General features: G+C 35.9%; 1 protein-coding gene across 2 annotated transcripts in view; it reads left to right on the top strand.

The window, feature by feature from the left end:
* LOC150100718 (microphthalmia-associated transcription factor-like) overlaps nucleotides 1–12,786 on the top strand; it is a 179,675-nt gene that overhangs the window by 151,498 nt on the left and 15,391 nt on the right. For both annotated transcript variants that reach the window (XM_090401966.1, XM_090401967.1), the window contains 2 exons: nucleotides 11,925–12,014; nucleotides 12,141–12,312. In XM_090401966.1, the coding sequence (XP_090258092.1) occupies nucleotides 11,925–12,014; nucleotides 12,141–12,312 (262 nt within the window). The remainder of the gene's footprint in view (nucleotides 1–11,924; nucleotides 12,015–12,140; nucleotides 12,313–12,786) is intronic.

Below are 12,786 nucleotides of genomic sequence, written 5' to 3' on the forward strand. Positions count from 1 at the left end.
TTATAATGATGTAGTGGTTATTCCTGTTCCTTTTTGCTGTGCTTATCCTAGGAAAAATATGCTATTGATTTCAGTCATTGGTTTGATACAGAATATGAACATGTTGTTATGGCAGCAAAAAATGAGGCATATAGAAGAATGCATCAAAGGAAATTGTATGCCTACATGGAAAGACAAAGAGAGCACAAGAAAATACAATGAGCATGTACTTAAGGAACTGGAACATCATTGAAATGTAAATGAAAGCAGAGCATTCTACAAAAAAAATAAATACAAGTCAAAAAGATTTCCATCATAGGACAACATTCTTTAATGATAAGGAGGGCATAATCTTGAGCAGGAATGAAAAAATTATACTAGAATATACTAGATGGGCTTGCTGAACTGAACACTAATATATCTATCAGTAGAAAGACATTTAAAACAGAGCTAAGATCTGCAAGCAGTTGATATTACACTTTGATGAAACTCATCTATCTACTTACATCCTCTTTAATGCAACTTCAGCGTTGGCCCATCTTCCTTCACTCTATGAACTCTCTCCTATGTATTAATTTAGTACATATCCCTCACCACTTTCTGTCATATCACTCATTCTCTTATCTACTAAGGTTCTACAAAAGGCATTTCCTCATTCTATCTTCATAGAATTCCTAGCATTCCAAAGACCCGACTTTACCTTAATCAATCTTCTATGGACTCATTTCCAAAATCTTCATGAAAGCCAGATGACAAGACTAGCACTCAGTGGTCCATGGTCCATATGGCCTGATTAAAAACTTGCACGAAGGAAGTATAATTTTTATTTCTGCCTGTCACTATCTTTCTCATTATTGTTGTACTCCATTGTCTGCACAGCTCTTGCAACATTGATCCTAAATTTCAGGTACTTGTTTACCTTTCCCTTCAAATCATTATCTCCTCCACCTCCTTTAATACATCTCAATCAATTGAATACACAGCATCCCATCCTTAGCTTCCATAAATGAACCTTGCACTTCACACTATTGAACAGTTAGCATCTTCAATCCATGCAGGAAGTCTGTGCAAACCCTCCTGATGAGATACAAAAACAGTTTTGCTTCTTCTATGAATATCCTTTGCTACATTTGTCTTATACATGAAGGGTCACAAGACATATAGCATGTTAGTGCCATATGCAGATGGAATATATGTTCTGCTTTCATGTATAAAGTCAGAGTCCAAATAACAGTTTGAGCTTACACATGGTCTTTGTTCATTATTACAAAAAGAATAAAGTTAGGGTAAATCCTACTTCTTTTCCTTCCACTCCTACCTCCAAGCTCGTAGTATTAATGAAGTGATGGAGGGGGGGGGGGTAGGACTTGGAACTGGGAGTCATGTGAATAGAAAACAAACAAATGAGGATAGTGAGTGGAATATGATAAAATAAATGGAGAATGAATGTGTGTGTGAGAGAGAGAGAGCATGAAAAAAGAGGTAGAGATTGCATAAAAGAAAAGTGGGAAGGAACAAGAAAAGAAAACCAAAGGGATCTGTTTCTTTGAAGATATTAGAAAATTTTGTCAGTGTAGTCAGACTGGTAGGAGAATAAGTTACTATGCATCTGCTCTGAAGCAGATCTACCCATCTTCTCTTTCCTTATTCTTTCTTCCCTTTTCTTGTTCTTTTTATTTTCCTATATGTCATCTTTTAATAATTTCTTCTTACCTTAATGCTCTTTATTGTACCATATTCTGAATATCTGCTTGCTTTTTCCATTCCTTTGTGTGCTATCCCTATTGTTCTCAATGATTCCTAGTTCTCAGCCGTTCCTGCTGCAGTCTCAATTAATATCATCTAAATATAAGCTTGGCATTCATTATAGGGACTCAATTTCAATTCCTTACGTTGGCAGTCTATCCATTAAAACTGCCAACCTATTTAAAATTCATAAAATCAGGGCAGCCATTAACCACCTTACCGGCCATTAAAGATCAAAAACACATCTTCAAAAGCTTCGTATCCATCATAAATTTCAATGTAATATCAATGATATTACAATTTTAATATGCACTTCACATCCATGGTAATGTGGACATATATATACGTCCTGGCCGGTAGCGTGGTTAAACCTATTCATGCTATATGCAGCTTTTTTCATTCTCCAAAGGACAGTTTCTTCTACAAACATCCTACAGAATTCCTGTTTTGTGTGGTTTTCCCTACATAAGTCAGACTTTAAGTTTTGAAATAAGAAAGAAGGAACATCTTAGTGATGTAACTTATAACAGAGAGAAAAAATCAGGGCTAGCTTACCGCTCTTCCAACATGTCATGATGCTGAATTAGACAAAGCCTCTATGCCATATCTTGAAGAAAATCTTCTTGCTTGTATAGTTAAAGAATCTAGTACTGTCATTCATTCACATAGTTCTGTCAACAAAAACCAAGGACTAATCCTAAATGATATCTGGAAAACACTGAATGGATTGTTTAACATTACCTGATTCAGTTAATCATCTCCAGATAGTGCTAGAAAATAGAAGCACATGTCACAAATGTGCTTCTGTTGTTCAAACTATAATGGTTTCTTCCAGTTTTTTTTATGATAATATATATATTTTTTTCGCTTGTCATCTTTTGGTTTATTTATCCTGAAGAAGCTACCAGTTTCTTGTTGGTGAAACTGGTTGGTGTTTCGTTGTATATTTTTATATTTTGTTAACACCCAATTAAAACTCAGCTGTAATATCAATAAATACAGGGTGTTCGGGATAAATTTGACAGTTTCGTAAGGAAAAAGAAAATCTTCTTTGTATCTATTAAATTTAATGAATTGACAAAAAAACATTACAGGCAGAGTTAATTACAATACTATCAACAAGATTTACTCAAAATAACCACCATTAGCATCGATCACAGCTTCAATTCTGCTTCGGAACCTCGAACAAGCTGATGCTACAGTCTCCCTGGGAAGGGCCGCAAAAACTGTTTTAATTTTATCCATTAACTGGGCTTTTGTATTACTGGAAGTGCGATTGGTGTCTTTTTCAACTGCGCCCCATACAAAATAATCCATGGGGTTAAGGTCTGGGGAGTTTGGAGGCCAAACATTTGGACTGGTGAAGTCGTAGAAATTTTCAGACAACCATTTTTGACTTTTCCCAGAGGTGTGGCAAGGGGCCGAATCCTGCTGCCATACATACGGCCTACCATTGGCTACCCTTGTTATCCAGGGCTTGACTACAGTTAGCAACTCCACGAACAAAGCCCGAATTCCAATGCCAGGGTTCTTCAACACCTGTTCCTGCAGATTTGCGAGGAATTCTGCTGTACGAACGCAATCAGATCGTCTGCTAGGGATCTTTCTTCTTGCTACATCCTCGTAGTCACCATTGCAAGTCTCTAGTTCATGCCTGATTGTTTTTACTGTATTCAGGGAGCATTGGGCAGCAGTCGTAATATCCTTATTTTGATGGCGGGCACGAATCATCATGATACAAGTTATTCTCTTCCATGATTCAGGTGGGTTCCAGCTATCCATCCTTTCTGACATCTTGTATATGAATGAAGAAGGGTCCAAACTTTTAAATGAAGAGAAGTGTGTGTTAATACATGTAACTTAGGGAAAAATATAATTAATTATAAATATGTCAAATTTATCCCGAACACCCTGTATAAGCTTCTCTGGGTAGACCTGTACAACCTTGCATTCTTTTTCTAATAGTCAGATAACAAATGACAGCTTATTCTTTTTTTCAGAGGCACTTTTTTTTCCATAAGATTGCTACTCATTCACACGCACTCATAATTCTGCCAAAAGTGTGAAAGAGAATAGAATGAAAGAAAAAAGAGTAAAAGAGGTAACGAGTGATTCCAGGATAGCAGTATATGGAGATTCCGTAGTTAGAGGACTAGTTACTGAGAGAGAGTCCATAAGGTCTGCTATCCAAGAGGGTGAATGAGGAGGATAATTAAGCCAAGCCATTACACATGAGGAAGAAACGAGCAAAAGAGTTAGTTATGATTGTAGGGACAATCTAAGTGGACATAAAGAGGATGTGAGGGTGAATATCAGGAGGCTATTGAGAAGAGTGAAAGATAACAACGTAGTAGGAAAGGTTGTCAGTGCATTGCCGAGGTATGATGATGAGTTGCAACGGAGACCCAAAATCATGAATGGTATGCTAGCGGAGCTGCGTGTGGAGAGGGGAGTACAATTTGTGGATGTATGGCATGGGAAGGGTGAAATTAGACATGCACGATGGGTTGCATTTGAATGGCTTTGGGGGCATACTGGAGAAAGTGTTGCTGGATGGAAGTATAGTGTGTGATGCATGCAATAGATTAGAACAAAGAGATGAAGGGAAAAAATCAGGAGAGTGGCATTGAAGAGACAGAAGTGGTGCTTGGCAGTGGAAACAGTAGTAGTGTGAGAGATGAAGAGAGAGAGAGAATGGAAATGCAAGAGGGACAGGGAAATGGGGGAGAGCCTGGGTGGACAGGCAGACCTGGCATAGAGAGAGTGGATGTTGTAAGTGGCGGTAAATGTGTGTATGAAGATGAGTATATTGCGATGTGGAAGTTGAGATTGAGCAGATATATGTGATAAAGTTGACTGGCCAGGTGTGGTGGAGAAATCAACCAACAAGTGGCTTGGATAGGACTGGTTTTAGACCTAATAATGAATTATTGTGTTTGTTTACAAATGCCAGAAGTATCTGGAACAAGGGAGATGAAATGGTTTCACTGATTTTTATTCACCCCAAAATCATTGGAATAAGTGAAACATGGTTGAATGAAGATGAGATTCTAACAGGAATAGAAATGGAAGGGTATAGTATTTTTTGTGAGGATATACAGGAAAGAAGGGAGAGGGAGTGCTGGTGATGATAGCAGGGGAATTATATCCACATAAGGTAGACATGAAAGAGGGAAATAGTGGTAATGGTTATGAGGTAGTGTGGTGTAATATGGAAGTTGACAGGAAGGCATATTTAGTTGGATGTTGCTATAGGCCTGAGAATGTGGAGGGTGGTGAGGAAAAAATGTATAAACAACTTGAATTAGTGAACGAAGGAAGGGTAATTATTATGGGTGATTTTAATTATGGCAGTATAGACTAGAATGAAGTGATAGTATTTGGGAATAAGGAAAATGAATTTCATAAGAGATAACTATCTCAGGCAGCACATGGAAAAAGGGTATGCAAGGATCGAGAGTTCTAGATCTGATGATTTCATCAGAGTAATTGTAATTTCATCATGTAATTGTGAGAGGGGGTTTCACACTTTACTCCAGTTGGTGCAAGTGATCACCTGGGTCATGGCAGGCCATATGCAGACTTTTGTGAGGAAAGGATATATGTGGAATTATAAGGCTGATGATTATGACAAGCTTAGGAGACAGCTTGGACGAGGAGTTGAGCAATAAGGAAATAAATGCTTGGGAACTGACAAAGAAATGCATAACAGCATCAATGTGTGAATGTATTCCAAAGGCTAAAAGGCTGAATGAGATAGGTGTAAAATGGATGAATGTGGAGCTTAAGCATGAAATCTGGAAAAAGAAGGTACTTTGGAGGAAGTACAAGATGAATAATGGTAATAATCAGTTATATGAAGAGAATAAAGAACATGCCAGGAGAGGACTCAGTTAGTAAGGAAAATAAAAGTGCAGTATGAGCAGAAATTGGCAAATTAGGTGAAGAAGAATCCTAGAGAGTTTTTTTTTAGATATGTGGCAAATAGAAGGAAGAATGATCATGGTAAGATGATGTTAATGGATGAAAGTGGTAGAATGGCAGCTGCTGCAGAAGACATTGTTGAGATATTCAGTGATCGATTTATAAGGGTGTTTCATCCTGATCTGGGTGGAATCGTGAGGAACTTAAGTGTAGAGGGCATAAGAGAAGATGGCTTAATTGTGAGTGAGCAAGAGGTATTTGAGGAAATAAATAAACTAATGTCAATAAGGTTATAGGATTTGATGACATATCACCACTCACCTTAAGGGAATGTTCCTGGGAATTGGCAGTAGCACTGGCATGCCTGTTTAATGAGTCTTGCAACAGCACAGGTTCCAAGAGGGAGTAGAAGGAGGGTAAAATTGTTCCACTGTGTAAAAGTGGTGATAAGGCTGTAGTTTCAAATTATAGGCTGGTCTGTATATCTGGAGAGATTGGTGAGAAGTAGGATACAGAAATGAGTTGATAACAGCAGTATTCTCTGTGGATATTAGCATGCGTTTGTTAAAGGGAGATCATGTTTCACTAACTTATGTACTATAACAAGGTGACAAATACCTTGGACAGGGGAGATGCATATACAGTGGTGTACTTGGATTTTGCAAAATCTTTTGATAGACTACCACATGACAAGCTAGTAAATAAATTGAAACATATGGGAATTGGATAACAGACTTTTGAATTGGATCAGTGATTGGCTGTCAGATAGGTATCAGAAAGTTGTGTATGGGGGTGCAGTATCCCGAAAGAGGAAGGTCACTAGTGCTGTACCCCAGGGGTCAGTTGTGGGACCATTGTTGTTCAATTTGTATGTTAATGATATTGGGATGGGTTTAACTAGTGATATGCAGATGATGCAAAACTAGGAAAAGCAATGCAGAGTAAATCAGATCTCATATGGATTACAGATTTGGTCACTGGATGGTGACAAGGATATGTTGTAAAGGGTCCAGAGAAGATTCACAAAGGTGGTCTTTGGAATGTGAAGTACGAGGACAGATTGAGAGAATGTAAGTTGCAAAGCGTCGTGAATAGGAGGAAGAAGGGGGATATGATTGAGACATGTTATAAGCTATTTTTGTAATAGATTTCACGGTTTGATATGAACACAGATGGATAAGAAAATGACTATTTATTAACTTAAAAGCTAATATTTGACTGGTATTATATCCAGCATCTTCGGAGCACACAACACAAAGTTTGTTACAAATGTAAAACAACCACAATCTGGTGTAACAGTGGGGCTAGTAAAAGTAATTGCAGCGTGCAACACAAGACTAAAGTCCTAATATGGCGCCATCTAGGTTTAAAAAAAAAAAATTTCAAAGTTTTGAAATAGTAGTCCAAATGATAGTCTTAGAAAGTTTGAAAAAATGAAATAAAATAAAAGTAATAAAAGTGTGCTCTGAAGATGCTTTTTTGAGCTTTTAAGTTAATAAATAGTTATTTTCTTATCCATCTGTGTTCGTATCAAACTGTGAAATCTATTACAAAAATGTCTGACGAACACAAAAGCCTATCCACGCGCATGTTATCATACGTGTGGATAGGCTAGTCGGGAGTTGTTATCAGGTTGACATGGAAGACATTTTTCATAGAATGGGAGAGGGAGGGGGGGAGAGAACAAGAGGCCATTGCTAGAAACTGTATAATGAGAGTCTGAGCAGAGGAGTGAGGAGAAGGTTCTTTGCATGGAGAGTGGTTGGTGAGTGGAATACATCGCCTGAGTATGTTGTGAATGTAGACACATTGAATCAGTTTAAAGCATGATCGTATGAGTATTGTGTGCAATAGTGTTTGCCTCTCATGATGAGTCTGATTCCATGGAGGTTTGATGTTAGAATCCGTTTATTGTGATTGCGGATAATATTGTCAATCGGCTATTATTATCAAAATCAGTTGGTCCCAAAACCATCATTCAAAATGAATTTAAAATAATCCATCTATTATAAACAAAGTTTCAGTTATTGTTATCAAAATCCTTGAATGTTTTAGCCTTTTGCATCTCAGAATTCTAAGAAATAAGGGTTAATCAAGAGAAAATTTGACAAAGAACTTTTGTTGAAACCTGTGGCTTTTTTGTTAATCTTCCTTTAATCTTATATCTTCCAGGCAAATGCAGGTGGGCAATCTTAATCTTTTTTTAATCTTAATCTTCCATAAAATCTACCATGCAAATGCAAGGGGGTATAAATACAGTCTAATTGTGATTTTTCAAGTTTATTTTTGTGCTCTCTTTCAGTAAGTGAATTTGACTTTTTAAGTGCTCATTAAAATGGCTGTTAGTATTATGGCAGAAGCAAGTAAAAAAAGTAAAGCTTTATCTTTTCAAGAAAGCAAAGACTTTTAGAGTGCTATGATAAGTTGCCCAAAATGAGTCAGTGTAGTGCGACTGTACATTTAAAAATTTCACAACCATTCTTGTGTAAGATCTTAAAAAACAGATCAAACATTGAAACTTCAGCTCTTACTAATGAGAATATGGATCAGAAGAGAACCTGATCTGGTAAGGATACTCAAGTTGAATCAGCATTAAAAATTTGGTTTAGTAAAGTTTGTGCAAAGAATGCTTCGATTAATGGTCCTTTGATGTATCAAAAAGCAGAAGAACTTGCAAAAACAAAGGGCAAAGAAAATTTCACTGCAACTGATGGATGGTTTAACAGGTGGAAAAAGCGAGAGAATATTGTGTACAAGTGGTGAAGAAAAAAGTGCTGATTTTTTTATCAGCTGATGTGTGGATTAAGACTGAGTGTCCAAAAATTATTGCTGAATATTCTCCTGAGGATATTTACAGTCCAGATGAAACAGGACTCTATTTTTGTGCAATGCCTGAGCATACTTATTTGTTTAAAAATGAAAGTATTAAAGGATTTAAATCTTCAAAAGAACAAGTGATAGTTGCTAATATGAATGGTGAGGATCGAGAGCTCCTAGTGATTGGAAAAAGTAAAAATCGTTGGTGTTTTAAAGGTGTTAAAACTTTGCCTGTTGACTACTGTTCTAGTGCAAATGCATGGGTGACTAATGACATTTTCAACAATTGATTAGTTAGGTGGGATCTTAAATTGTTTTGTTAGTAGACAACTGCACTGCACACATAAACATTTATCGTTAAAGAACATCAAAGTAATTTTCTTGCCTTCTAACACACTACATTGTTAATTCAACCATGTGACCAAGGCATCATGCGAGCTTTTAAAGCTTATTATTGCAGGGAAGTTCATGCGAAAATTAAAGCTGAACTTGATTATATAAAAGACCAATCGGATGCAAGTGCAATTGCAAAAAAGATTTCCCTTCTTGATGCATTGCATTTGGTAGCAATGTCATGGAAACAAGTCTCTGAGAAGACTATTGAAAACTGCTTCCAAAATGGTGGATTTTTTAAGAAAAACTTTGAAACTCCTTCCTCCGAAGAATTTGAATATCTTACAAATGAAAGTTTTGATAAAACCCTAGACGGTGTGTCAAAAGATGAATTTGAAAATTGGTTGGATATTGATAACAACGTTGAAGTGGTGGCTACAGTGACAGTGTCGGAAATATGTCAAGCTGCTTTCAATGAGAACTTTAAACTAATAGAAGATAGTGAACCTAATACAAGTATAGAAGAACAAATTTTAGAAGCTCCTCCAACCAATGCCCAGATGCAAGAAGCTCTACGAATACTTGGCTGCAGTGTGCAACATAGAGCGCAACAAACTTTGAAAGGCATTATGAGTATGAGCAACTTATTCATGAACTGCTATTATTCAAAGACATGACAAGACAACACTATATAAGTTTTTAAAATAAATGTTACGTTGTTTCTTATTAAAAAATTGTTTATAACAATAATTTAAATTATGTTCATAACAATAAATTACAATAAATGATGCAATTTTTTATATCCATTGCTTAATGTTATCAGCCGGGTATTGCTATCGAAAAGTGACTGTCCTAAAGTGATCACAATAAGCGGCGTCTACTGTAGTAACAATAATAATAATTCTGCAGTTAGAGGGGGTGGTATCCCCTCTTCTCTTCCCAGTTGTAAAAATATTGTGATCTACACATTATGGAAAACTTTGGCCAATAAAGAAGATTGCATGTCGAATGATGACTATACAGAAAAAATCTAACAGCATTTCATAAGGAGAATAGTAATCAGTAGGGGATGAATATTCTGGGTGTGCTAGGTGTGCAGTGCTCATCACCAAATAGCAATATCCCTGATATTATATTTTTGCATTTATTCCTGATAAAGACTCTCATAGTTGTTTCCCGACTTCGCATTATTCCTGAAAGTAAACACAATATACTAATGCTTCATGAAGAGGATACATTTTCGAAATGTAAACATTGCATCACATTTGTGTTAATAACCCGGGTGTACATTCAAAAATACATACACCTTTGAGCCCTTTGAAAAAATGTACAAATGGCACAGCAGGTCAAATTCTTAGCGTTCTAGTAGTTTTAAACAGCTCAGAAGGCGAGGCAGGGTGAGCTCCTAGACAATAGCACCTAGAGGCTGTGATTGGTTATTGTGTTAACCACAATCCAATTGAACTTTGTCATTTGTCACAAGTTGCTGTTTTTGTTTTCTGAGTTTCATCTGTTTTGCTTGCTTGAAGTGTGAACTGACGTGGTAGGCAAGTTTTTGTATATAACATAGACAAGTTTTTAATTTTCGATAAATTTATAACTTTTTTTTGTCCATATTTACAAGAAAATAGTATTGTATTTGAAGTAGGTAAACCTCGTCCTCCTCTTCCAAATTTTTTACCTTTTGAGTAATAAAATAACATATACCAACCAAATATAGCATTCTCCTTCATGATTATTTTCTAATATACAATATCTTAAAACAAACACATTGTGCCCCATTCTGCCCAGATTTGGTTACAATTAATTGATAAATTAAAGTATTCAAAGTTATCCTACAGTTAATTGCATTAGACAATTAAAATGAGCACTGATGTGTTATACAATCTGAAAACTTTCATACATTGATAAAAATGAATTATCATATGGTCAAACGACGTGAATTTTGTAGCTCGGTTTGCATAAGCCACGACAGCACATCCAACCGAAATGGCATACAATGTCACTGGTAATCAGTATCATTTATACTTGCATTTGGGCAGTATGAGTCCACAATTGGTAACATGCTAAAGAAAATGACACTGAGACCAATGTATATTTAAAATCAGTTTTCCAGGAATCTTCTATACCCAAACGCATCCATCTCACTAGAAGAACAGATGGTGATTTGCCACTTCACAGTCTGATTTTCTAATTTTCATGACTTTTTCTAGTGAAGCAATGGAAATCAGCACTGTGGATAATGCTTTGGCCAATCAGTCATATGTCGTGGAGATGCACGCAGCCACAAGCTCCTATAAATGTTTACGCAATGTGCAGATAATGCGTATATTCATGAAAGACTCCAAAGCCTTTGTTAACAACAGACCCATTAATGATTGATATTGACATTCCATCATCCACAAGGCTGATTTCTATTGCTTTACTGGAACAGTGAAGAAAATTAGATCTATGGAATGGTAAGTCACTCTATCAGTTCTTTCAATGAATTGAAATGAATGTGTTTGGTATAGAAAATGCCTGGAAAACTTCTTTATCTGATGGTGAGGTTTGGAGGAGGTATTGTAATTATCTGGAGTTACATCTGATATTTCATAGAATTGATTAGGTCAGCCAATAGTGGTACATAGAATCATGACCATATGTCCTTCAATGATGTTTTGGACAGTTGTATGGCATTGGCCCTTGCACCTTCCAACTTGACAGTGGTTCATGTCACAAAACAGTAATTAGTTCGTGTAGTTGCAAGAGAATAACATTGAAACGTTGCAGAGGCTCACAAACTCCCAGTCTGAATCTGAGTCTGTGGTACGACTGGAATGTAAAATTCCAATTTGCATTGAATAAGATAGTATTATTATTGATAAAAGTAGTATCATATACTAATATGATACTACTTTAATGAGAGTAGCAAAATACCACAAAACAGTAGAAAATCTACTGCATTGAAGTGGTTATTAATGACTCAGTTAACATAATGATAGAAATTATTCATTTTTGTCTATAAAAACATTGTTTATTTATATCTGTGTCCCTGTGATTTTTGATAAGGTAGTCTCTATATTTGTTATACATTATAACATTATTTGTTCTTTGAATTTATGAAATGAATTATTTGTTTTTAGTTGGAAGGCTTTTGGGATGATTTCAGCAAATTAGAAACAAAAATACATAGCGATATTGCATTGGAATCTGCCTTTGCTCTTTCAAACACGGTAAGTTAAGTTCATTTCTACTGATAAATCTGAAGTTTTGTGATAACTTTGTTATTCTTAATGATTAAGTAATGTTCAGCCAAATCAGTCTTATTAAATTATTATTATTTTTTTATTTTCCAATAGCATCCTGATACCAATGCTTTTCTGGATATCTATTCAGTAGCACATCAGAGTGGCAAAGTATCTTCTTCGTGCCCTGCAGGTTTAGAAGAGGTAAAAGAGGAAGCTGATCTTACAGATTTAGAACTGCAAGCTTTAGCAAAAGATAGGCAAAAAAAGGATAACCATAACAAGAGTAAGTAAATGCTTATGATAATACTCTCCAAAAATTAAAATTGCTACTGTTTAAATAATAAAGACATTTTCACTGTTTTTAATGCCATGTAAACAAGTGAGTGAAAATTCTCAAGTTTGCAGATGGAATTCATGAAAGTGCTGCTTCCATTTCTACAATACTTGGCTTTATTATGAATTGCTTTAAGTATATGTTATAATAGACATGCACTTTTTTCCTATTTAAAGATCATATTACATTTTAGCTTAGCAATTTTTGAAGTCACTGCACAGGAATTTTGATCATTATTTAGATCTGTTCAATAATCGGAAAAAACCTATGCCTGTGACTACTGAGTTATTACTTTGCAGTATACTGCAGGGTAACTACATAGGTGGATGGAATAAAGGAAGATAAGTTCATTTAGTATATTTGGAGTTGGACAGCGTATGATGTTGACCAGTGGTGGCCATTTTAGTTTTTACATGATTAGAA

This window comes from Typopeltis vanoorti, chromosome 12 (genome assembly GCF_054136105.1).
Source record: "Typopeltis vanoorti isolate ZY-2024b chromosome 12, IOZ_Tvanoo_1.0, whole genome shotgun sequence".
Lineage (NCBI taxonomy): Eukaryota > Metazoa > Arthropoda > Arachnida > Uropygi > Thelyphonidae > Typopeltis > Typopeltis vanoorti.